Here is a 27,032-nt window from a genome sequence, read left to right as displayed (position 1 = left end):
AACAATAAGATTAAAATGTATTTGAATGCACAAGAGGACAAAGAGTTGGAGCAATAGAAAGAATGAAACTGAGCCAAATACAGTATGCATCATCTTGCAGTACAGATAGATCAAATGTTTGCAAATCTCCCTTGTACGCTCCCCAGTGGGTTTATCGTAGTTGATGATAGCTCTGATTTCAGAGGCAAATGGCATATGAAACAGACACACCATCCTCTAACCAAACCTTACAGATGGCTGAATTTTTATTAGTTTAGAAGAACATTAATCATTCATACCAGCAGTAGATTGTATCACATTCCCACTGCAATAATCTGCTCATTTGCCTCCTGTTGGCATAGCTACAAAAATAGTTACATGCACAGCTGACTCTGGAGTCAAGCACAAGCTGGTCATCCCTGTACAGACCCACTCAAATCCATCACAGACAGTCTGATCTATCACTCAGACGGAGAAGACTCCAGTGTGATTTCAACAAGGCAATTGCTCAAAATCACAGTAAAGAGGACTTATTTGGCAATTAAGACCATAATACATGGAGCTTAATTAGACCATTCAGCCCGTTTAATCATCCTATCATGGCCAATTTATTAACCCTCTCAACTCCATTCTCCTGCCTTTTCCCCATAACCTTCGATGCCCTTACTAATCAAGTCCCTATCAAACTCCACTTTAAATATACCCAATGACTTGGCCTCCACAGCCATCTGTGGCAATGAATTCCACTGATTCACCACCTTCTGGCTAAAGAAATTCCTCTGTTCTAAAGGAATGTTATATTCTGAAGTTGTGCCCTCTAGTCCTGGACTCACCCACTAAAGGAAACATCCTCTACACGTTCACTCAATCTCAGTCTATCAACTTTGACAGGTTTTAAATAAATCATATGTAGCATTGTTACTGGTGTGATGCAGCAAGTGCAGCAGTTAATTTTCATGTAACATTCTCCTGTACACAACAATGGGAAAATCACCAGATCACCTTATTTTTTAAAGGCTGTATTTGGTGGCAAAATTGAGTCAAGTAAATTGTATCTGATTGAGTAATTCTTATGCCACTCAAACCTGCTGACCAAGCCAGTATAATTCATCTTATGCACAGAGTTTAGTGTAGCTATCACTGTCACTCACTACAGTTTTCTGCAGAAAATACCTTGTTTTCATTGAAGGAATTTGCTGTAGTTTGTGGTTCCTCCGCTCTTTAAATTGTCAATCTCTCAAGTGAATTTACTTTGTCTGTAGTAGATGGCTTGCAGTGAGTCATGTGTTCTGCTCCTCTCCAATTGACTGGCTGATACAATAATGTTAATTTAAATCATTGGGTTTCAGAAAATGCTTTGCTCACAAGTTAGGGTGTTTTTATTATATGAACTTTGGGCAATGGTAGAAAAGTGGCAAATGAATTAGTCAGCTCTTATACCTCATATCTCACATGATTGTTGTGAACTTAAAACTATTTGCAAAGAATGACCATCACATGTACTGGACCTCAGTGCTGGGTACAGGATCACAATCAGAGAAGCATTTGTGAAAGAGCTCAGTGCTGTGACAGATCCCAGAGTCATGCTAAGTAGACAAAATAGTCTCCTCCTCAAAATTTATCTTGTGTGACTTGAATCAAGTTAGATAAGTTGACCCATCTAAATATTTAGTGTCATTACAGCCTAAGTAGCTTTATTTAACTCTGTGCTCAGCCCTAAGCCATAATGCTATAAGATTTTGAATTGCTTACTTCAATTATCCTTCAGGTAGTTAGCATCAATGACATCAAGAGACTTCAGATACTGAAATCTGGAGCAACACACAAGGTACGGGAGGAACCAAGTACCATCTATGGTGGGAAGTGGACAGCCGACATTTCAGGCTAAGACCCTTCATTGGCCATGGTTGCTGGTATCAACCTTTTCTCAGAGTCTGAAGATTGTGGGTTCTAGTTCCAACTCAGAGAATGCAGCTCAAAAGTCTAGGCTGATATCAGAGCTGCACTGAATGTTGCCCTCTCTACTTTCCCAAGTATACTAATGATCCCTATGGCACTATTGCAAAGAAAGGTAGTGGTGTCCTGCCTAATATTTATCCCTCAATCAACATCAGTAAAGCAAATTGCCTTGATTTCACCACATAGTTGATTTTAGGAGCTAGCAGTATCACAGTAACTGGTTGCCATATTTTCTACACACTAAATACTTCCTTGGTTGTATATTGCATTATGACATCCAGGGAATGTGAAAGTTGTTAGAAACATACAAAACCTACAGCACAATACAGGCTATTCGGCCCACAAAGCTGTGCCAAACATGTCCTTACCTTAGAAATTACCTAGGGTTACTCATAGTCCTCTGTTTTTCTAAGCTCCATGTACCTATCCAGGAGTCTCTTAAATAACCCTATCGTATCCGCCTCCACCACCGTCGCCAGCAGCCCATTCCACGCACTCACCACTCTCTGTGTAAAGAAAATTTACCCCTGACATCTCCTCTGTACCTATTTCCAAGCACCTTAAAACTGTGCCCTCTCGTGCTAGCCATTTCAGTCCTGGGAAAAAGCCTCTGACTATCCACATGATCAATGCCTCTCATCATCTTATACACTTCTATCAGGTCACCTCTCATCCTCTGTCGCTCCAAGGAGAAAAGGTCAAGTTCACCAAACCTATTCTCATAAGTCCAGGCAACATCCTTGTAAGTCTCCTCTGCACCCTTTCTGTGGTTTCCACATCCTTCCTGTAGTGAGGGGACCAGAACTGAGCACAGTACTCCAAGTGGGGTCTGACCAGGGTCTTATATAGCTGCAACATTACCTCTCGGCTCCTAAACTTAATCCCACAATTGATGAAGGCCAATGCACTGTATGCCTTCTTAACCACTGAGTCAACCTGCACAGCAGCTTTGAGTGTACTGTGGACTCAGACCCCAAGATCCCTCTGATCCTTCACACTGCCAAGAATCTTACCATTAATACTATATTCTGTCATTATATTTGACCTACCAAAATGAACCACCTCACACTTATCTGAGTTGAACTCCATCTGCCACTTCTCACCCCAGTTTTACATCCTATCAATGTCCCGCTGTAACCTCTAACAGCCCTCCACACTATCCACAACACCTCTAACCTTTGTGTCATCAGCAAATTTACTAACCCCTCCCTCCACTTCCTAATCCAGGTCATTTATTAAAATCATAAAGAGTAGGGGTCCCAGAAGAGATCCCTGAGGCACACCACCAGTCACCAACCTCCATGCAGAATATGTCCCGTCAGCAACTACTCTTCATCTTCTGTGGGCAAGCCAGTTCTAGATCCACAATGCAATGTTCCCTTGGATCCCATGCCTTCTTACTTTCTCAATAACCCTTGCATGGGTACCTCATCAAATGCCTTGCTGAAATCCATATACACTACACATTAACTGCTCTACCTTCATTAATGTGTTAGTCACATCCTCAAAATATTCAATCAGGCTCATAAGGCACAACCTGCCTTTGACAAAGCCATGCCGACTATTCCTAATCATATTATGCCTCTCCAAATGTTCATAAATCCTTCCTCTCAGGATCTTCTCCATCAACTTGCCAACCACTGAAGTAAGACTCATCCACAATCCTCCAATCTTCCGGAACCTCTCCCATCCCTATTGATTATGTAAAGATCATTAACAGAGGCTCAGCAATCTCCTCCCTCACCTCCCACAGTAGCCTGGGGTACATCTCATCCGGTCTTGGTGACTTATCCAACTTGATGCTTTCCTAAAGCTCTAGCACATCCTCTTTCCTGGTATCTACATGCTCAAGCTCTTCAGTCCGCTGTAAGTCATCCCTACAATCACCAAGATCCTTTTCCATAGTGAATACTGAAGCAAAGTACTCATTAAGTACCTCAGCTATCTCTTCTGGTTCCATACACACTTTCCATTGTCATACTTCATTGGTCCTATTCTCTCATGTCTTATCCTCTTGCTCTTCACATACTTGTAGAATGCCTTGGGGTTTTCCTTAATCCTGTCTGCCAAGGCCTGCTCATGACCCTTCTGGCTCTCCTAATTTCATCCTTAAGCTCCTTCCTGCTAGCCTTATAATCTTCTAGATCTCTATCATTACCTAATGGTTGTTTAATTTTTTTGTTGCATTCAGTATCCAGTCTAACTCCAGCCTCTCAAAAAAAACATTCTACTAACTGAAAGCTTGCAGCCTGTGATCACTTAAAAACCCTAACTGAGAGAAAAAAATAAATTATTTGGTAATTAATAACAATAGTATAAATTCAGAGAATCATTCTTAGGGTTAGAAGAGAAGTAATTTAAAGAATATTACAGTGTAATTTTGACAATATCCTAAGAGGCAACCCGAGCAGTTGAGAGAGCATTGAAGTACTGAGCATGTCTGTAATTTAGTTGGTACAGTAATGCACAATAATATAACATTTTTCTCACAGAAGCCTTATCAACAGTATGCAACAAGACAATAATAAGATAAATGAGCAAGATAATGGTCAAAAGAGTAGGTTTCCCTTTGCATATTAAATGAAGAAAAAGAGATTCAGAGGCTTAGGAAATTACAGAGCTTAAAATCTCAACAGTCAAAGAAAACGCCATACGTGGTGATGAAATTAAAATCAAGGGTGCTCGAGAGGCCTAAGTAGGTAGAGCATAAGAGGACTTGGAAAGTCACAGACCTGGGGAGATTAAAAATGTTTACCACACATTGGATTGAACACCTAGTCCAGCAGATAGTCATTAACCATCTGGTAAGCACAAATCTGGTCAGCTGCAGTTGTGACAGGCAATATCCACTTTATGGCTTCAGCCTCTGCAAGATTCCTGTTGCTTGAGTTTCTATTCTGTGTAAGAAACAATTTTCCATCTGCGCTAACCTGCCTAACTAAAGGACACTTTTATTCTTAACATAACCAGTTAACTTAGTTCAGTATGTATTTCTTTATAATCTCTTCTTCCACAAATCTTCTCAATGGATTAAGTGCATTCTGTCACCATAGCAACATTCATTAGAGCCAACCAATTAAAAAGCAGCTCCACTTTTAACTGTTCCCTCACCATTACATCTACAGCTCCAGAGTTCCTACCTGCCAGAATTCTATTCCCCTTCTTTACCTTAACTATGCACGAGACTTATTTATCACTTATAATTCTACCTCCATATGATATTGAATGGTATCAAAGTACCTGATGTAACATCGATAACAAATAAATAAATGATGCTAAATTATTTGAACGTGACTAAAAAGGCAATGAGCTCCATATGTACACAGCAAAAATAATATTAAATATAAAGGTGAAACATTGGAGGTTAAGCAACAAATTTATTGGATTGATGAAGGGAATGAAGACAAAATAAAGGTTAATTCATCACCTTCCATACAGTTGCTTGAGGTTAGAAAGATGAAGACATGTTTCGTGACTAGGGGCATCATTAATACATTCTGTAGTGAATATGGGAAGAATTTCTTCAATCAGAGAATGATTGGAATAAGTACCTGACTATTACGTTGAATTAAATAGCATTAATCCTTATCAGGTGAAGCTGATATGCACAGTAAAGGAACAGAAAAGAGAGTAGTCGAGTTGGATGAGGTAGCGATGGGAGGATGTGGGGTACACACATGGGAAAGGCCTGGTTGAGCTGAATAGTTTCTTTCCATACTGTCTTTCATTGAGACTATGGGTTGAAAATGTCATAAGATCATAAGATATAGGAGCATATCTACCTACTCCTCTACCTATCTTTGTATCATCAGAAAATTTAGCCACAAATCCATTAATCCCATAGTCCAAATTATCAACATACATTGTAAAAAGTAGCAGTCTCAACACCGACCCCTGTGGAACTCCACTGGTAACCGGCAGCCAGCCAGAATGGGATCCCTTTATTCCATAAGACAAAGGAGCAGAAGTCGGCCATTCGGCCCATCGAGTCTGCTCCAACATTTTATCATGAGCTGATCCATTCTCCCATTTAGTCCCACTCCCCCGCCTTCTCACCATAACCTTTGATGCCCTGGCTACTCAGATACCTATCAATCTTTGCCTTAAGTACACCCAATGACTTGGCCTCCACTGCCGCCTGTGGCAACAAATTCCATAGATTCACCACCCTCTGGCTAAAACAATTTCTTCGCATTTCTGTTCTGAATGGGCGCCCTTCAATCCTTAACTCATGCCCTCTCGTACTAGACTCCTCCATCATGGGAAACAACTTTGCCACATCCACTCTGTCCATGCCTTTCAACATCCGAAATGTTTCTATGAGGTCTCCCCTCATTCTTCTAAACTCCAAGGAATACAGTCCAAGAGTGGACAAACGTTCCTCATATGTTAACCCTCTGATTCCCGGAATCATTCTAGTGAATCTTTTCTGTACCCTCTCCAACGTCAGCACATCCTTTCTTAAATAAGGAGACCAAAACTGCCCACAGTACTCCAAGTGAGGTCTCACCAGCGCCTTACACAGCCTCTGCTCCTATACTCTATTCCTCTAGAAATGAATGCCAACATTGCATTCGCCTTCTTCACTACCAAGTCAACCTGGAGGTTAACCTTAAGGGTATCTTGTACGAGGACTCCCAAGTCCTGTTGCATCTCAGAACTTTGAGTTCTTTCCCCATTTAAATAATAGTCTGCCCGTTTATTTCTTCTGCCAAAGTGCACAACCATACACTTTCCAACATTGTATTCATTTGCCACTTCTTTGAGGCAACACTTCACCTGTGAGTCCTTCCAGGTGAGGCAACACTTCACCTGTGAGTCCCTTCCAGATGAGGCAACACTTCACCTGTGAGTCGACTGGGGTGATATACTACGTCCGGTGCTCCCGATGTGGCCTTTTATATATTGGCGAGACCCAACGCAGACTGGGAGACCGCTTTGCTGAACATCTACGCTCTGTCCGCCAGAGAAAGCAGGATCTCCCAGTGGCCACACATTTTAATTCCACATCCCATTCCCATTCTGACATGTCTATCCACGGCCTCCTCTACTGTAAAGATGAAGCCACACTCAGGTTGGAGGAACAACACCTTATATTCCGTCTGGGTAGCCTCCAACCTGATGGCATGAACATCGACTTCGCTAACTTCCGCTACGGCCCCACCTCCCCCTCGTACCCCATCTGTTATTTATTTTTATGCACACATTCTTTCTCTCACTCTCCTTTTTCTCCCTCTGTCCCTCTGAATATACCTCTTGCCCATCCTCTGGGTCCCCCCCCCGCTTGTCTTTCTTCTCGGACCTCCTGTCCCATGATCCTCTCGTATCCCCTTTTGCCTATCACCTGTCCAGCTCTCGGCTCTATCCCTCCCCCTCCTGTCTTCTCCTATCATTTTGGATCTCCCCCTCCCCCTCCCACTTTCAAATCTCTTACTCACTCTTCCTTCAGTTAGTCCTGACGAAGGGTCTCGGCCTGAAACGTCGACTGCACCTCTTCCTACAGATGCTGCCTGGCCTGCTGCGTTCACCAGCAACTTTGATGTGTGTTGCTTGAATTTCCAGCATCTGCAGAATTCCTGTTGTTTACTTTTATCTGCCAACTTGAAGACAGCTGTCATTCTCCCCCTGAAGTGACAAATTGAGTTCATTGAGCAGGTTGAAGATGTCACTCAGATAAGCGAGTTTTGGTATCCACTCCTCGTCACTGAAGTGTGCTGCCAGTGGTGACTTTTTTCTTGAAAGAAATCTCTGTAGCTGCTCTCTTATCTCAAAAACCCTGGCCAGGTCTCTCCCCCTTGATAGCCACCTGACTTCAGTGTGTAAGAGAAGGTATTTGTGCTCTGCAGCCGTTTCCTCACAAAGCTGCTCAAACAGACGTGAGTTAAGGGCTTTTGCTTTGATGTGATTGATAACTTCAACAAAGTCACTCAATACGCTGTTAAGATCAGGTGACATTTTCCGGCTAGCAGCATTTCCCTGTGTGTGACAGTGTGTAGACTGGCATTCAGGAGCAGCCTCTTTGACTCGGGTAGTGAAGCCAGACTCGTTAAGCTGTTCCAACAGCTGTGCTTCAATGTCCTCCGCTATGTCATCGATTCTCCTGGAAACTGTGGTAGCTAAAAGAGAAACCTGTGCCATCTTGTTAGCTGCAGCTTCTCACAACAGTTCATGGCACATGCCCTTGGCAGCAGGCAGAATCAATTCTTCACCAACAGTGAAAGGCTTCTTAGTCTTAGCAGTACGGCTAGCCACTAAGTACGATGCTCTCAGAGCAGCAGCATTTGTGGAGGTGGTAGCTCTCAGCACTTGCTTCTGTTCCGCTTGCTCACGTTATTTCTGCTTAAAAATACTCAACGGGTTTGTCTTTAAGTACAGGGTGCCTGGACTCAAGGTGCCGAAGCAGTTTTGAGGGCTTCATTGCCTCACTAGACAGCTTGTCTCCACATATCACACACAGGGGGCTTGGAGCAAGCGAGTCACCAGTCGCAATAAAGCCATATTTTATGTACAACTCATCGTATTTCCTGTTGAAGGAAACTTTCTTTTTTTTTGCAGTCTCAGCCTCAGCTGAGAAGATACTAAAAGAAGATATCATCTGCGTTATCATCATTGTTAGGCCTCTTACATCCCTTACCATCTCTTCCAAAGAAACTCTCAAGCAACGTTTGTTTTTTACTCATCGAGTAGTTGCAGGTTAATGACCGACTGATGACCTCGCGTGGGTAATGACCTCGCATGCGTTCAAGTTCAACAGTGGGTGTGACAGTGAATGCGGAAAGGTGCAGTTGACTCATATTGTTTCCTTGCGGCCCGGTGGTTGGGGACCACTGTTGTACAATGCCAGAATCTATCGATTCTTGAAAGATCATTGTTAATGCCTCCGCAATCTCTCCAGCTACTTCCTTCAGAACCCGAGGGTGCATTCCATCAGATCCAGGAGACTTATCCATCCTCAGACCATTAAGCTTCCTGAGCGCCTTCTCAGTCGTAATTTTCACTGCACATACCTCACTTCTCCGACACTCTTCCCACTCTTTGTCTGGTATACTGCAAATGTCTTCCACTGTGAAGACTGATGCAAAATACGCATTCAGTTCCTGTCCTGACGAAGGGTTTCGGCCTGAAACGTCGACTGTACCTCTTCCTAGAGATGCTGCCTGGCCTGCTGCGTCCACCAGCAACTTTGATGTGCATTGCCATTCAGTTCCTTTGCCATCTCTGTGTCGCTCATTACAATATTTCCAGCATCATTTTCTATTGGTCCTATATCTACCCTCAACTCTCTTTTACCCTTTATATATTGTACTTAAAAAAGTTTTTAGTATCTTCTTTGATATTAGTCACTAGCTTCCTTTCATAATTCATCTTTTCCTTCCTAATGACCTTCTTAGTTTCTTTCTGCAAGTTTTTAAAAGCTTCCCAATCCTCTATCTTCCCACCAGCTTTGGCTTCCTTGTATGCCCCCTCTTTTGCTTTTACTTTGGCTCTGACTTCACTTGTCAGCCACACTAGTGTCCTTCTTCCATTCGGAAATTTCTTCTTATTTGGAATATAACTGTCTTAGACATCCCTCATTTTTCGCAGAAACTCCAGCCACTGCTGCTCTCCCGTCCTCCCTGCTAGTGTCCTTTTTCAGTCAACTTTGGCCAGATTCCCTCTCATGCCATTGTTATTTCCTTTATCCCACTGAAATACTGACACATTGGAATTTTGTTTCTCCTCCTCAAATTTCAAAGTGAACTCGTTCATATTGTGATCACTGTTCCCTAAGGCATCCTTAACCTTAAACTCTCTAATCAACTCCAGATCATTGCACGACACCCAATCCAGCACAGCCGATCCCCTCGTGGGCTCAACAACAAGCTGTTCTAAAAAGCCATCCTTTAGACATCCTATAAATTTTCTCTCTTGATAAATATCAGTTTTCAAGAAAACCAGCTAAATGTGTGAAAAATGGTCCAGCTCATTTTGCACTGTTACTAAAGTCTAATTTCAAGAACTTACATGTACCAAATTACTTTTTTTAAATGGAGTTCCCTTTATATTTGACAAAATATCAGTCCATGGGCCCCTCTACTGTCCCAATGAGGCCACACTCAGGTTGGAGGAACAACAGCTTATGTTCTATCTGGGTAGCCTCCAACCTGATGGCATTCACATCGATTTCCCGGACTTCTGGTAATTCCCCCCCCCACCCCCACCCCCACCATTCCCCATTCCTTCTCTCAGTTTATCTCCTTACCTGCCCCATCTCCTCTCTCTGGTGCTCCTCCCCTTTCTGTTTCTTCCATGCACTTCTGTCCTCTCCTATCAGATCCACCTTCTCCAGCCCTTTATCTCTCTTACCGATCGACTTCCCAGCTTTTTACTTCTCCACTTCCCTTCTCCCAGTTTCACTTATCACCTACTACCTGTACTTCTTCCTCCCCTTCCCCCACTTTCTTACTCTGACTTCTCATCTCTCTTTTTTCCAGTCCTGATGAAGGGTCTCAGCCTGAAACATCAACTGTTTACTCTTTTCCACAGATGCTTCCTGGCCTGCTAAGTTCCTCCACCATTTTGGGTGTGTTACTTCCCTTTATATTTACTTACCTGTTTCGTATGCTGCATGCTTAGCTGTAATCTCACTTTACAAACACAATTTTCATACAACTGAATATTCTTTATCCTTTATCAGACACAAACTGGCTTCACATATAGCATTCTACCAAATATTGAGCAGAAAGGATAAATTTAGAAGGTATTTCTATCAGTGTCTTTCGTGAGCTTCCAAAGTATGTCACAGCCTATTAATTGAATTTTGTTAATTATTCCCTGATCTAATCTGGATTCAGATTCTGGATCATTGGGACCTCTTTTGGGGCAGGAGTGACCTGTACAAAAAGGATTGGTTGCACTTGAATCCCAAGGGGACCGATATCCTGGCGGGGAGGTTTGCTAAGGCTATTGGGGGGAGTTTAAACTAGGATTGCTGGGGGCTGGGAATCAAACTGAAGAGACGGAGGATAAAAGAGATGGTTGGCTCACAAATAGAGAAAGTTTGGAGACAGAGCGAGAGGGAGGATAGGCAGGTGATAGTGAAGGGACACACTCAGACCAATTTTGAGATGTGTCTATTTTAGTGCAAGGAGTATTATGAACAAAGCAGATAAGCCTAGGGCGTGGATCAGTACTTAGAGCTATGATGTTGTGACCATTACAGAGACTTGGATGGCTCAGGGGCAGGAATAGTTACTTCAAGTGCCAGGCTTTAGATGATTTAGAAAGGACAGGGAGGGAGGCAAAAGAGGTGGGGGCATAGCACTGTTGATCAGAGATAGTGTCACAGCCATAGAAAAGGAGGAAGACACGAAGGAATTATCTATGGAGTCTCTGTGTGTGGAAAGTTAGGAACAGGAATGAGTCAATAACTCTACTGGGTGTTTTTTATAGACCACCCAATAGTAACAGGGACATCGAAGAGCAGATAGGGAGACAGATTCTGGAAAAGTGTAATAATAACAGAGTTGTTGTGGTGGGAGATTTTAGTTTCCCAAATATCGATTGGCATATCCCTAGAGCGAGGGATTTAGATGGGGTGGAGTTTGTTAGGTGTGTTCAGGAAGGTTTCTTGACACAATATGTAGATAAGTCTACAAGAGGACAGGCTGTACTTGATCTGGCATTGGGAATGAACCTGGTTAGGTGTCAGATCTCTCAGTGGGAGAGCATTTGGGAGATAGTGATCACAATTCTATCTCCTTTACCATAGCATTGGAGGGGGATAGGAACAGAGAAGTTAGGAAAGCGGTTAAACAGAGTAAGGGGCAATATGAAGTTATCAGGCAGGAACTTGGAAGCATAAATTGGAAACAGATGTTCTCAGGGAATGTACGGAAGAAATGTGGCAAGTATTCAGAGGATATTTGCGTGGAGTTCTGCACAGGTACATTCCAATGAGACAGGGAAAGCTTGGTAGGGTACAGGAACCGTGGTGTACAAGGGCTGTTGTAAATCTAGTTAAGAAGAAGAGCTTATGAAGGGTTCAAAATGCTAGGTGATGACAGAGGGCTAGAAGATTATAAGGCTTGCAGGAAGGAGCTCAAGAAAGAAATTAGGAGAGCCAGAAGGGGCCATGAGAAGGCCTTGATGGACAGGATTAAGGAAAACCCCAAAGCGTTCTACAAGTACGTTAAGAGCAAGAGGATAAGATGTGAGGGAATAGGACCAATCAAGTGTGACAGTGGAAAAGTGTGTATGGAACTGGAGGGGATAGCAGAGGTACTTAATGAGTAATTTGCTTCAGTATTCACTACAGAAAAGGATCTTGGCAAATGTCGGGATGACTTACAGCGGACTGAAAAGCTTGAGCATGTAGATATTAAGAAAGAGGATGTGCAGGAGCTTTTGGAAAGCATCAAGTTGGATAAGTCACCGGGACTGGACGAGATGTACCCCAGGCTACTGTGGGAGGCAAGGGAGGAGATTGCTGAGCCTCTGGTGATGATCTTTGAGTCATCAATGGGGATGGGAAATGTTCCGGAGGATTGGAGGGTCGTGGATGTTGTTCCATTATTCAAGAAAGGGAGTAGAGATAGCCCAGGAAATTATAGACCAGTGAGTCTTACTTCAGTGGTTGGTAAGTTGATGGAGAAGATCCTGAGAGGCAGCATTTATGACCTTTTGGAGAGGCATACTATGATGAGTAATAGTCAGCATGGCTTTGTCAAAGGCAGGTCGTGCCTTACGAGCCTGATTAAATTTTTTGAGGTTGTGACTAAACACGTTGATGAAGGTAGAGCAGTAGATGTAGCGTATATGGATCTCAGAAAGGCATTTGACAAGGTGCCCCATACAAAGCTTATTGAGAAAGTAAGGAGGCATGGAATCCAAGGGGACATTGCTTTGTGGATCCAGAACTGGCTTGCCCACAGAAGACAAAGAGCGGTTGTAGACGGGTCATATTCTGCTTGGAGGCCGGTGACCAGTGGTGTGCCTCAGGGATCTGTTCCAGGACCCCTACTCTTCATGATGTTTATATATGACCTGGGAGAAGAAGTGGAGGGAGGGGTTAGTAAAGGCTGGAGGTGTTGTGGTTAGTGTGAAGAGCTGTTAGAGGTTACAGCGGGACAGTGATAGGATGCAAAACTGGGCTGAGAAGTGGCAGATGGAGTTCAACCCAGATAAGTGTGAAGTGGTTCATTTTGGTAGGTCAAATATGATGGCAGAATATAGTATTAATGGTAAGACTCTTGGCAGTGTGGAGAATCAGAGGGATCTTGGGGTCCGAGTCCATAGGACACTCAAGACTGCTGCGCAGGTTGACTCTGTGGGTAAGAAAGCATACGGTGCATTGGCCTTTATCAATCGTGGGATTGAGTTTAGGAGCCAAGAGGTAATGTTGCAGCTATATAGGACCCTGGTCAGACCCCACTTGGAGTACTGTGCTCAGTTCTGGTCGCCTCACTATAGGAAGGATATGGAAACCATAGAAAGGGTGCAGAGGAGATTTACAAGGATGTTGCCTGGATTGGGAAGCATGCCTTATGAGAATAGGTTGCGTGAACTCATCCTTTTTTCCTTGGAGCAACCGAGGATGAGAGGTGACCTGATAGAGGTGTATAAGATGATGAGAGGCATTGATCATGTGGATAGTCAGAGGCCTTTTCCCAGGGCTGAAATGGCTAGCATGAGAGGGCACATTTTTAAGGTGCTTGGAAGTAGGTACAGAGGAGATGTCGGGGGTAAATTTTTTAGGCAAAGAATGGTGAGTGCGTGGAATTGGCTGCCGGCGACGGTGGTGGCTGTGGATACGATAGGGTCTTTTAAGAGACTCCTGGACAGGTACATCGAACTCAGAAAAATAGAGGGCTATGGGTAACCCTGGGTAATTTCTCAGGTAAGGACATGTTCAGCACAGCTTTGCGGGCCGAAGGGCCTGTATTGTGCTGTAGGTTTTCTATGTTTCTAAAATGATTGTCACAAGAATTAGAAGAAGGACAATCGACATTAAAGGAGAAAAGACCACTCTGTTGTGGAGAGAGAGCTAAAGATTGGAATGTGCTATGGGCTTTTCTCACCCCATCCTCCCGCCACCACAACAGGGACAGAGTTCCCCTTGTCCTCACCTACCACCCCACCTGCCTCCGGATCCAGCACATTATCCTCCGCAACTTCCACCACCTTCAACAGGACCCCACCACTAAGCACATCTTTCCCTCTCCACCCCTCTCCGCTTTTCGCAGGGATCTGTCCCTCCGTGACGCCCTGGTCCACACGTCCCTCCCCACGGATCTCCCACCTGGCACTTATCCCTGTAAGCGCAAGTGCTACACCTGTCCCTACATCTCCTCTCTTGCCACCATTCAGGGCCCCAAACAGTCCTTCCAGGTGAGGCAACACTTCACTTGTGAGTCCATTGGGGTCATCTATTGCATCCGGTGCTCCCGGTACGGCCTTGTCTACGTCGGTGAGACCCGATACAGATTGGGGGACCGCTTCGTCGAGCACCTCCACTCCATCCGCCAAAACAGACGGGATCTCCCAGTAGCCAACCACTTCAACTCTGCTTCCCACTCCCATTTGGATATGTCCATACATGGCCTCCTCTACTGTCATGATGAGGCTAAGCTCAGGATGGAGGAGCAATACTTCATGTACCATCTAGGTAGTCTCCAGCCCCTTGGTATGAACATAGAATTCTCCAACTTCCGATAATTCCCTCCCCCTCCCTTCCTCTATCCCTATGTCACTCTGCCCCCTCCCCCAGCTGCCTATCACCTCCCTCATGGTTCCACCTCCTTCTACTACCCATTGTGTTTTCCCCTATTCTTTCTTCACCTTTCCTGCCTATCACCTCCCTGCTTCCCCTCCCCCACCCCTTTATCTTTCCCCTTACTGGTTTTTCACCTGGAACCTACCAGCCTTCTCCTTCCCACCCTCCCCCCCCTTCTTTATAGGGCCTCTGCCCCTTCCCTCTACAGTCCTGACGAAGGGTTCCGGCCCAAAACGTCGACCGATCTTTTCCACGGATGCTGCCCGACCTGCTGAGTTCCTCCAGCGTGTTGTGAATGGGCTTTTCTCTGACTGATGCGTCGAGGGCGCAAGCCCATGATTGACTCCAAAATCTTCCCTCCAATTGAGGCGTCGAGCAAGGTGAAGCCAGCGAGGACAAAAGTGGAGGATGGGCAGGTGTTCGGCGCCGTCTGCCTGCACTTGACCAGTCTTCCTCTCCCTCTCGCTAGTTGCTGTCAGAGGAAAATGCTGAAGTTTTGGGATATATTTTGCGCGGATTGATCAGAAGGGCCTTGGACTCGTTTGGGGGGACTTTCTGGTTCATGTTGCATGTGTTCCTGAGTTCTGTTTACTCTTTTGTTTTGCTGTTTTTGAGCAGTTTGATCTGAATGATGAATGTACTCTGGGGCACTTCAGTGAAGAGTACTTTGTTCTGTGGCCTGCAGTGGCCTCGCAGCATGACGCTGAACTAAACTAAACTGAACACTACAGGCTTGATGTTTGATATTCTATGTGTTGTCCGCTTTTCTTTTGCCATTTGCGCAAATTGTACTTTTTTCATGCATTGGGAGTTTGATGTTTTCCTGAACGAGCTTAATGTTGCTTCTTGGCTTCATGGCTGCCTGCAGCAGGACAAATCCCAGTGTATACATATTTTGATAATAAGTATACCTTGAATCTTCGAAAAACCTGGCAGACTTGATGGGCCATGTGGCTTATTCATTCTCATACTAATCTATAACTCCATCATCTGTTGTTACAAGGACAAGCGTAACCAAGAACATTCTGCACATCCTGATACCACAAACAAGGTAAGCATTGTTCAAGGCAGCAGAAGACCTCACCCACTTCTCTCCATGAGAATCACTGAGAACTTAAAAGATGACCCACTTCAGAATGACACGTGGCCCCCTCAGCTGAGAGATCGCACTGAAACACGGTTCCGGAGAGTTATAAAGTGTGGATTTGCATTTATAACACACCCTTCACAGTTTCAGTTGTCCCAGAGCTCCCTACAGCTAATGAAGTACTTTTGAAGTGATGGTCAGCCTTGTAACAGTGGAAACATAGTAGATAATTTGTATGTAGTGAACTCCAATGAACAGGAATGTGATGATAGCCAGAAAATGTGCTGTACTGATATTAACTGAAGGCTAATATTAGCCAGGACACCAGGGAGAACTCACCTTTACCTCTTTGAAATAATAGCCCAGGATATTTTGTTTCTTCCAGAGAAGACATAGTTTGATTTAACATTTCATCTTTCAGTACTGCACTGAGGGCCAGTCCAAACCATAAGAACATAAGAAATAGGAGCAGGAGTAGGCCATCCGGCCCATCAAGCCTGCTCCACCATTCCATAAGATCTGGCTATGGACTCATCTCCACCTACCTGCCTTTTCCCCATAATCCTTAATTCCCCTACCTTGTCTAAAATCTATCCAACCTTGTCTTAAATATATTTCCTGAGGTAGCCTCCACTGCTTCATTGGGCAGAGAATTCCACAGAGCCATGTTCAAAGTAAATATGTTATCAACCTTGAGATTCATTTTCTTGCAGGCATCCACAGAAAAATAAAGAAATACAATGGAATCCATGGTGAACTAAGGCAAAGTCCCTGAAAATGAATCTACAGGCTGTAGTGTCAGTTCAGTGCTGAGGTGAGTGAAGTTATCCACAACGGTCCAGGAGCCCAGTACCTGTTCCTGAACCTGGTGGCGCGGGACCTGAGACTCCTGCACTCCCAACCAATGGCAGTCACGAGAAGAGAAGAAGATAGGTCAAATACAGGCAGTTCTCAAGGGAGGAGGCTGAAGTTCAGGTTGAACATCTGGTTTTATGGAGGCTTTGAGGAAAAAGGGAGAGGGAGATGCAACAAAGAACAAATCCAGAGAAGAGTGCACGGTGCTCAAAGCTGACCCCTCATCCCCTGCCCCAAAGTCAGGCAGAACAGTGAAGGAAGGTAGAGGAGTTTTCAACCAGATTCAGAGGAACTGACTGTCTGAACTGAGAAAGATGGCTGAAGGAGTTTGCAAAGGTAGAAGGACGGCCCTTTAGAACAGCGCAGAGGAAGAATTTCTTTAGCCAAAGTGTGGAGAATCTGTGGAATTCATTGCCACAGACGGTGGTGGAGGCCAAGTCATTAGGTATATTTGAAGTGGGGGTTGGTATGTTCTTGATTAGTAAAGGTGTCAAAGGTTACAGGGAAAAAGTAGGGGAATGAGGTTGAGAGAGATAATAAATCAGCCATGATGGAATGGTGGAACAGACTCAATAGGCCAAAGGGCCTAATTCTGCTCCCATGTCTTGTGAACTTAAGTAAACTGGAACGATGGAAAAATTTGTGAATTTGGAGAAGTATTTTTTTAAATTAATGTTTCTCTAATCTGGCCAGTTGCCATGGAAGAACTCCTGCTCCAGTTAACCTGTTTTAATGTCTTAGCTGAAAGATGCACCTCCCACCAGGCATCAATCCCTCAGTGCCATGCTAACTGAATTGTGCCCACATATATGCAACCTAATGTGAACTAACTGTACTAACCAAACTTGACCTGCGGTTTCTCACATTTACCATCAGCTCCCCTTCCATACTTTCTAAAGCAGTTTGATCATGATTGAATGTTTTTGGAAGATATTACCCTGCAAGCTAATACATCAGTCATTTGATTAATGTTCCAATCCTATAATTCTTCATGATCTTCACTGGGCCTTGGATTACCTGGACAATACATATACCTATGTCACAATGCCATTTATTGACTACAGCTCAGTGTTTAGCACAATTATTCTACAGATCTGATTGAAAAGCTCCAGAATCTGGAGCTCTGCATCTCCCTCTGCAACTGGATCCTCGACTTCCTAACCGGAAGACCACAATCTGTGAGGATCGGAAATAGCATCTCCACCTCACTTTATTAGGAGCTTGAAGAGATTTGGCATATCAAAAAATACACTCAAAAACTTCTATAGTTGTACTGTGGAGAGCATTCTGACAGGCTGCATCACTGTCTGCTATGGAGGGGCTACTGCACGGGACCAAAAGAAGCTGCAGAAGGTTGTAAATCTAGTCAGCTCCATCTTGGGTTCTAGCCTACAAAATACCCAGGACATCTTTAGGGGGCAGTGTCTCAGAAAGGCAGCGTCCATTATTAAGGACCCCCAGCACCCAGGACATGCCCTTTTCTCACTGTTACCATCAGGTAGAAGATACAGAAGCCTGAAAGCACACACTCAGTGATTCAGGAACAGCTTCTTGCCCCCTACCATCCAATTCCTAAACAGACATTGAAGCTTTGGACACTATCTCACTTTTTTTTTTAATATACAGTATTTCTGTTTTTGCACATTTTAAAAAATGTATTCAATATATGTAATTGATTTACTTGTTTATTTATTATTATTATTCTTTTTCTCTCTGTGCTAGATTATGTATTGCATTGAACTGCTGCTGCTAAGTTAACAAATTTCACGTCACATGCTGCTGATAATAAACCTGATTCTGATTCTGATTCACTGATAATCAACAATGGCGCACCTCAGTGATGTGTGCATATCCCACTGCTCTACTCCCTCTACACTCATGATTGTGTGGTGAGGCACGGCTCAAATGCCATCTTTAAATTTGCTGACGATAACGATTATTGGCAGAATTTTAGGTGGTGACAAGAGGGCATACAGGAGAAAGATAGATCAGCTTGTTGAGAGGTGTTGCAGCAACAACCTTGCACTCAATGTCAGTAAGACCAAAGAGCTGGCTGTGGACTTCAGAAAGGGTAAGATGAAGGAACACACACCAGTCCTCATAAAGGGAGCAATTTCAAGTTCCTGCGTGCCAACATCTCTGAGGATCTATCGTGGGCCCAACATATCAAAGCAATTACAAAGAAGACATGATAGCTGCTACATTTCATTAGGAGTTTGAAGAGATTTGGTGTGAAGCTAAAGACACTCACAAATTCCTACCGATGTACAGTGGAAAGCATTCGAACTGTGCATCACTATCTGGTATGCGGGGGGGGGGCGGGGGCGGCGATTGCACAGGATGGAAATAAGTTGCAGATCGTTGTAAGGTCAGTCAGCTCCATCATGGGTACTAGGCTCCATAGTATCCAGGACATCGTCAAGGAGGGATGCCTCAAAAAAGCAGTATCTATCATTAAGGACCCCCATCAACCAGGCCATGCTCTGTTCTCAATGCTACCATCACAAAGGAGGTACAGAAGCCTGAAGGCACAAACTCAATTATTCAGTAACAGCTTCTTCCCCTCTGACATCCGATTTCCAAATGGACATAGAACCCATGAACACTACCTCAGTACTTTTTTTATTTTTATTTTTGCACTAATTTAACTTAACTATTTGATATATATATATTTGCTGTAATTCATGTTTCTTTTCTATTGCTATGTATTGCAATGTACTGCTACTGCAAAAATTTCACAACATATGCCAGTGATATTATACCTGATTCTGATAACTCTGTGTAATAACCCTGAAGTACACTCGGTTGCTGTCTCCATTCAGAGGGCAATGATATCAGAATGAGCCACGCTGTAGGTATCAGCCATTCTCAGAAGAGCCTACCTCACACAATTTCCAGTCCACTTTGCAAAAACAATAGTAATTCATTACTTATTTATTATTGTCCCTTGTACTGAGGTACAGACAAAAGCATTGCTTGCATGCCATTCAGATACGTATATCATTCCATATATAAGTACATTGAGGTATAGTGGTATAAAAGGAAAACAATAATAGAATGCAGGATAGGACACAGAACATTAGCACAGTACAGACCCATTGAACCATGATGTTATGCCAACACTTTAACCTACTCTAAGATCAACCTAACCCTTCACTCTCACATAGCCTTTCATTTTTTACATCATCCATGTGCCAATCTGAGAGTCTCTTAAATATTCCTAATATATCTGCCTTTACCACCACGTCTGGCAAGGTGTTCCATGCACAGACCACTCTGTATATAAAACTTACCAAAGACACCTCCCAACTAAACTCTCTTTCGATCACCTTAAAATTATGCCCCCTTGTATTGGTCATTTGTGCCCTGAGAAAAAGTCTCTGGCTGCCCACTCGATCTATGCCTCATACTGTATAACCTTGTACACCCAGAATAGTGTTACATTTATAGACAAAATGCAGTGCGGCAGACAAATAAGGTGCAAAGACCATGATAAAGTGGACTGAGAGATCAAGAGTTCAGTTCATCGTTGTTGTGCAGGAAGTCTATTCAAGTGTCTTACAACAGTGGGATAGAAGTTCTCCCTGAGCCTACAATCCTGCTAAAATGCTCTATTTTATAGGAAGTATTTTATTATTAGTAGATTTCTTATGGCATTGCTCACTGAGTTAGAAAAAATTATATTATACAGTACTGCTAAAAACCCTCCTGTGTTCCTGTTCAGAATGGCATACTACACAATGAATGACAGAAGTGTTGTGCAACTGAAGCAGCAGAACATTGATAGATCTCCTATGAAGTTTATAATAATCAGCGTCCAGGCAGCTCAGCAGGATACCAGTTGACCTCCCTGGGCGTTGATTGTGTGACAGCAGAGAATAGCAGATCTCTCCTGTATTGCTCACAGCGTTACATGATTTACTAATAGTTCCAGACCTTCCAGTGAATAGATAACGCCAACTTTTACACTCCATTTCCACTTCAGGTGAGACTCCTGCCCGTGCTTGGGAATGCAGCAAAGGTAGGTGAAACTCTTTCCTTCCCAACCTTGTGAGCAGATGGGCAGCAATTTGAAAAAGAAGCTGCCTTTCAGCTTCCTCACACGTCTTGCATTGACTTTCACAAATTAATATTGATCTGGTTGACCTAGATTATAAAAACTGCAATCCAACTATAATAAGACAAAAGATTTGCACTTCAACAGCACATTTCTAATGTTATAATGTGCTCAAGACCAAATAAAGTCCTTTCAAAGCATATTCGCTGTTGTAACCTCAGAAACACAACTATTAATTTGCAACACAGTAAATGCTCACAAATAGCAAAGTGATAATGAACAGACAACTTTATCTGTTTTATTAATATCGATTGAGGGATAGGACCAATAAAGAGAAGAACATAAAAAGACCACAGAATAAGTGTCATAAGTAGAAAAGGGGAAAATAGATTTAAAAATACTAGTAAAGAGAGAATCAGTGGGGACTATAATTTATATTTTGAAGCTACCTGGTTTGGGTTAGATCATGAGAACTGCACTCATGAACAAAAAGTGGTGGCACGACCTGCAACTGATGTCTTTATTGATTTCTAATCAGATCTGAGCAAAAGATATGTCTATTGGAACAGGTGATCTGATAGTTGTATTACACCTAAAGTAACTGAAATGGTCTTGAACCAGAGGGGATAACTTCACTCAGCTTCAGTTATCTCAACAATGAACCAGTTCCACAACCTAAGGACTCACTTTCAAGGACTCTACAACTCAGGTTCTTGATTTTGTCTTTTTCTCTCTTTTTGTATTTGTGCAGTTTGTTCTCTTTTGCACATTGGTTGTTTGTCGTCTTTGTTGTATGCAGATTTTCATTGATTCTATTGTGGGTTTTTGTAGCTACAGTGAATGTCCGCAAGAAAATGGGTACTTCAATAATAAATTTACTTCAAACTTATCTAGATTTTGTAATTAAACCAGCATATTGTAAGGGGTTAAGAACATCTGAAGAACCACATAAAAAGCACGTACTTACCTGAAGGCAATGGGTGGATTCTCCTCTTCAGTTGTTTACTGGACTTAGGAAAGACCGGCATCATAATCAGGCTCAATTCATCATTCTTCGACATTCATTGTCTTTGTTCCAGAGTTTGTTACCTGTAAGATTTATCAGATGTGACTGACACTGCAGGTACATGGTGCTTGTAACCCTGCTTATCATCGACTGTCACATTATACATTCTACACTCATTGGCAGTGTGTAACCTCCGTCAGCCTCATGGCAGCCCCACCCTTGTCACCACCATGGTTTTATCTTACACTCAAGGGAAATGTTGATGACCTCATTGTCAGACATAGCCTGGGGTATTGAAACCATACTGTTTGCTGTACAATAAATAATTGGCACTACACAGCAATAAAACCCTGAATTCCTTCTCAATATTTGTTGCACCCAAGAGAGTTCAGCAAGATTTTTGATCAAGTCTGGTCTTAAGATACACACTGTATTGTTATTCGAGTGCCTTTGCTCCATCAGGCATTAAAATTAAATTACTTATCTCTTGTGTTTGCCGGTCAGCAGTGTAGTGGCCTCAGCACTGGACTTCGAGGCAAATGGACCCAGGTTCGAATCCAGCAGCCCCTTGCATGCTTTCCATCCATGCTGGGATGTGTACTGAGCTAGCAACTTGGACAAAAACAGACAAATGTTAAGTAAGTGACAAAAATTGCTGCCCAGTCAGCCACAAGGTGTGAAAATTTATCTGCTGTGACAGAAGTATTTCAAATAAAATCATGTTTCATTTATTTACCTTCCTAGTCTTAGTTAATTTTATCTGGTATCATTTTCTTTCTGCTACAAACAGACCCTGCACCTGCACAGATATTGCAAGGTGATATTTTCCATTTAGTGAAATACTGGACAGAAAATACAAGAAGCTTTGAACAGTTTTGTTTTCTTTTGTCAAGCATAGCATGTTGGAGCTTCATCGGGACTGAGACTAAAAGATGACTGACAGTTGAAAGTAAAAGACTAGAAAAAATATAGAACGTAGAAAATTTACAGCACATTCCAGGCCCTTCAACCCACAATGTTGTGCTGACCATGTAACCTACTCTAGAAACTGTCTAGAATTTCACTAGCGCGTAGCTCTCTATTTTTCTCAGCTCCTTGTACCTATCTAAGAGTCTCTTAAAAGACCCTATTGTTCTGCCTCTACCACCATTGCTGGTACTGAAATCCATGCACCCACCACTCTCTGTGTGAAAAACTTACCTCTGACATCCCACTTGTATCTATTTCCAAACACCTTAAAACTATGCCCCTTGCATTAGACATTTCAACCCTGGGAAAAAGCCTCTGGCTATCCACACGATCAATGCCTCTCATCATCATATACATCTCTATCAGGTCACCTCTCATCCTTTGTTGCTCCAGAGAGAAAAGGCCAAGTTCACTCAACCTATTCTCATAAGGCATTCTCTTCAAATAACTGAGCCTAATTTTCTTCCAAAAATTACTTTCCAGTATGACTAACAGAAACCTTATTACAAAATGTAGGACATCAAATGGCACAGCACAGGAACAGGCCCTTTGGCCCATAATATCTGTGCCAACCATGATGAAATTTAAACTGAAAATCTGCATGCACATGATCCATATCCTTCCATTCCTGACCTGTCCATGTGTCTGTATGAATGAATCTGAAACAGAATCAGGTTTAATATCACCAGCATACAGTACATCATAAAATTTGATGCAGTACAGTACAATACATAAAACACTATGAATTACAAAAACAAACATATGCATATATTAAAAAATTAAACTAAATAAGTATGGCAAAAAGAGAGCAAAAAATGGTGAGGTAGTGTTCATGGGTTCATTTTCAATTCAGAAATCTGATGGCGGACAGGAAGAAAAGACAAAGTCTGTCCCGAGCCTTTGTGCTCATGCCAGTTTCTGTGGCGTGAAGCAACTGAGAGACTCCCCCCAGATAGGATGCCAGTCTATCGTGAGGTTAACCCCCAACATTTGCCGGTACCCACGTTCAGCTGGGTGGACTGGAGCAGTGTGTGGTTCAGTGCTGTCTTGGTCGAGACTCGAACCACGACCTTCAGATCGTGAGCCCAACGCCCTAACCACTTGGCCATGCGCCACACAGACAGGAAGAAGCTGATCCTAAAATATTGAGTGTGTGTATTCAGGCTCCTGTACTTCCTCCCAGATGGTAGCAATGAGGAGAGAGCATTCTGGGTGATGGGGGTCCTTAATGCCTGATGTTGCCTTTTTGAGGCATTGCCTTTGAAGATGTCTGCTCACAAAAATGCTCACAATACTCCTAGTGAGGCCTCAGCAGTGCCTTATAAAGCCTCACATTACATTTTTGCTTTTATATTCTAGTCCTCTTGAAATGAATGCCAACATCACATTTGCCCTCCTCAACACCAACTCAATCTGCAAATTAACCACTAGGGAATCCTGCACGACGACTCCCAAGTCCTGTACATCGGATTTTAGAATTTTCTGTGCTTTTGTTCCTTCTACCAAAGTGCATGACCATACACTTCCTGACACTGTATTCCGTCTTTCACTTCTTTTCCCATTCTCTTAATCTGTCTAAATCCATCTGTAGCCTCCCTGCTTCCTCAACACTACCTTCCCCTCCATCCATCTTCAAATTGCCTGCAAACTTTTCAACCAAGGCATGAATTCCATTATCCAAATCATTCTTATATAACTTAAAAAGAAGTGCTCCCAACAACAACCCCAGCAGAACACCACTAGTCACCCGCAGCCAACCAGAAAAGGCTCCCTTTATTCCCTCTCTTTGCCTCTTGCCAATCAGCCAATGCTCTATCAATGCTAGTATCTTTCCTTTAAAACTATGGGCTCTTACCTTGTTAAGCAGCCTCATGTGCAGCCCCTTGTCAAAGGCCTTTTGAAAATCAAGGTATACAATATCTTCTGATTCTCCTTTGTCTATCCTACTTATTATTTCCTCGAAGAATTCCAACAGATTTATCAGGCAAGATCTTCCCTTGCTAGTGTCCCCTTCCAATCAACTTTAGCCAACTCCTCTTATGTCGACTTTGACCTATTTAACCAAGTGCCTCCAAGTACCCTGACCCTCATTCTTCACAATCTACTCCCAACATCTTCCCAACTACTGAGGGCAGGCTAACTGGCCTATAACTTCTTTTCTTTTGCCTCCCTCCCTTCTTAAAGAGTGGAGTGACATTTGCAATTTTCCAGTCCTCTGAAACCATAACAGAATTTAGTGATTCTTGAAAGATCATTACCAATGCCTCCACAATCTTCCCAGCCATCTCTTTCAGCACTCTGGATGTAGATCATCTGGTACAGGTGACTTATTCACCTTCGGATCTTTCAGCTTCCCAAGCAGCTTCTCCCTAGTAATAGCAATTGCACTCACTCCTGCCCTGTAACACTTTCGAACTTCCACCATACTTAAAGTGTCTTCCACAGTGAAGATGGATGCAAAATACTTTTTATTTTATCTGCCATTTCCTTGTCCCCCATTACTACCTCTCCAGTGTAATTTTCCAGAGGTCCAATATCTACTTTCACTTCTCTTTTACTCTCTATCTATCTGAAAAAACTTATGGTATCCTCTTTGACATAATAGGCTCGCTTACCTTCATATTTAATATTCTCCCTCCTTATGGCTTTTTAGTTGCCTTCTGTTGGTTTTTAAAAGCTTCCCAATCCTCTAACTTCCCACTATTTTTTGATCTATTATATGCCCTCTCATTTGCTTTTATTTTGTTTTTTACTTCCCTTGTCAGCCATGGTTGTGTCATCCTGTCTTTAGAATACTTCTTCTTTAGGTTTATCTATCCTGTCCTTTGAATTTCTCCCAGAAACTCCAGCCATTGCTGTTCTGTCATCATCCTTGCTAGTGTCCCCTTCCAATCAACATTAGCCAACTTCTCTTATGCCTCCATAATTTCCTTTTCTCCACTATAACCCCAATACATCTGACTTTAGCTTCTTCCTCTTAAATTGCAGGATGAACTGAATAAGTATTTTGCATCAATCTTCATTGTGGAAAACACTAGAAGCTCCAAGTGTCAGGGGTCATGAAGTGTGTGAAGTTACTATTACTGGGGAGAAGGTTCTTGGGAAACTGAAAGGTCTGAAGATAGATAAGTCACCTGGACCAGATGGTCTACACCCCAGGATTCTGAAAGAGGTGGCTGAAGAGATTGTAGAGGCATTAGTAATGGTCTTTCAAAAACCTCTGTATTCTGGAACGGTTCCGGAAGATCGGAAAATTGCAAATGTCACTCCACTTTTCAAGAAGGGAGAGAGGCAGAAGAAAAGAAACTATAGGCCAGTTAGTCCGGCCTCAGTGGTTGGGAAGACATTAGAGTCAATTGTTGTGGTTTTGGGGTACTTGGAGGCACATGACAAAATAGACTGTAGTCAGCATGGCTTCCTCAAGGGAAAATTTTTCCTGACAAATCTATTAGAATTCTTTGAAGCAATAACAAGTAGGATAGACAAAGGAAAATTGGTTGATGTTGTGTACTTTGTTTTTCAGAAGGTCTTTGACAAGATGCTACACGAGCTACAACCCCCTGGTATTACAGGAAAGATATTAACATGGATAAAATAGTGGCTGATTGGCAGGAGACAAAGAGGGGGAATGAAGGGAGCCTTTTCTGGCTGGCTGCCAGTCACTAGTGGTGTTCTACAGGGGTCTGTGTTGCCATCGATTCTTTTTATGTTATTTGTCAATGATTTGGATGACAGAATTGATAGCTTGGTTACAAAGATTGCAGACTATATAAAGATAGGTGGAGGGGCAGCTAATTTTGAGGAAGTAGAGAGGTTACAGAAGGATTTAAACAGATTAGGAGAATGGGCAAAGAAATGGCAAATGGAATATAGTATCGGGAAATACATGGTCATGCACTGACAGAAGAAATTAAAGAGTTGACTAGTTTCTAAATGGAGATAAAATACAAAAAACTGAGGTGCAAAGAGACTTGGAGTCCTTATGCAGGATTTCTTCAAGGTTATTTTGGAGGTTGAGCCCATGGTGAGGAAGGCAAATGTGATACTAGCATTCATCTTAAAAATCAGAATCAGACTCAGGTTTATTATCAACAGCATGTGTCGTGAAATTTGTTAATTTAGCAGTTCAATGCAATACATAATATAGAAGAAAAAAAAGTAAAAATAAATAAATAAGTAAATCAATTACAGCATATACATATTGAATAGATTAAAAATCATGCAAAAACAGAAATAATTTATATTAAAAAAGTGAGGTAGTGTCCAAGGGTTCAATGTCCATTTAGGAATCAGATGGCAGAGGGGAAGAAGCTGTTCCTCAATCGCTGAGTGTGTGCCTTCAGGCTTCTGTACCTCCTACCTGATG

The 27,032-nt window shown here is 42.8% G+C and overlaps 1 protein-coding gene across 4 annotated transcripts in view; it reads right to left on the bottom strand.

Moving 5' to 3' along the window:
- LOC134358389 (protein transport protein Sec24A-like) overlaps positions 1 to 27,032 on the bottom strand; it is an 87,168-nt gene that overhangs the window by 55,439 nt on the left and 4,697 nt on the right. For 2 of the 4 annotated variants that reach the window (XM_063070575.1, XM_063070578.1), the window contains exon 2: positions 21,659 to 22,309. In XM_063070575.1, the coding sequence (XP_062926645.1) occupies positions 21,659 to 21,752 (94 nt within the window). In that variant the 5' untranslated portion in view covers positions 21,753 to 22,309. Of the gene's footprint in view, positions 1 to 4,670; positions 4,852 to 21,658; positions 22,310 to 27,032 lie in introns of those variants that run through there. The other 2 variants (XM_063070576.1, XM_063070579.1) reach the window with 2 other exon arrangements.

Source organism: Mobula hypostoma, chromosome 18 (genome assembly GCF_963921235.1).
Source record: "Mobula hypostoma chromosome 18, sMobHyp1.1, whole genome shotgun sequence".
In the NCBI taxonomy this organism is placed as follows: Eukaryota; Metazoa; Chordata; class Chondrichthyes; order Myliobatiformes; family Myliobatidae; genus Mobula; species Mobula hypostoma.
The sequence above is the reverse complement of the archived record's forward strand: the minus strand, read 5'-3'. Positions and strand labels throughout refer to the sequence as shown.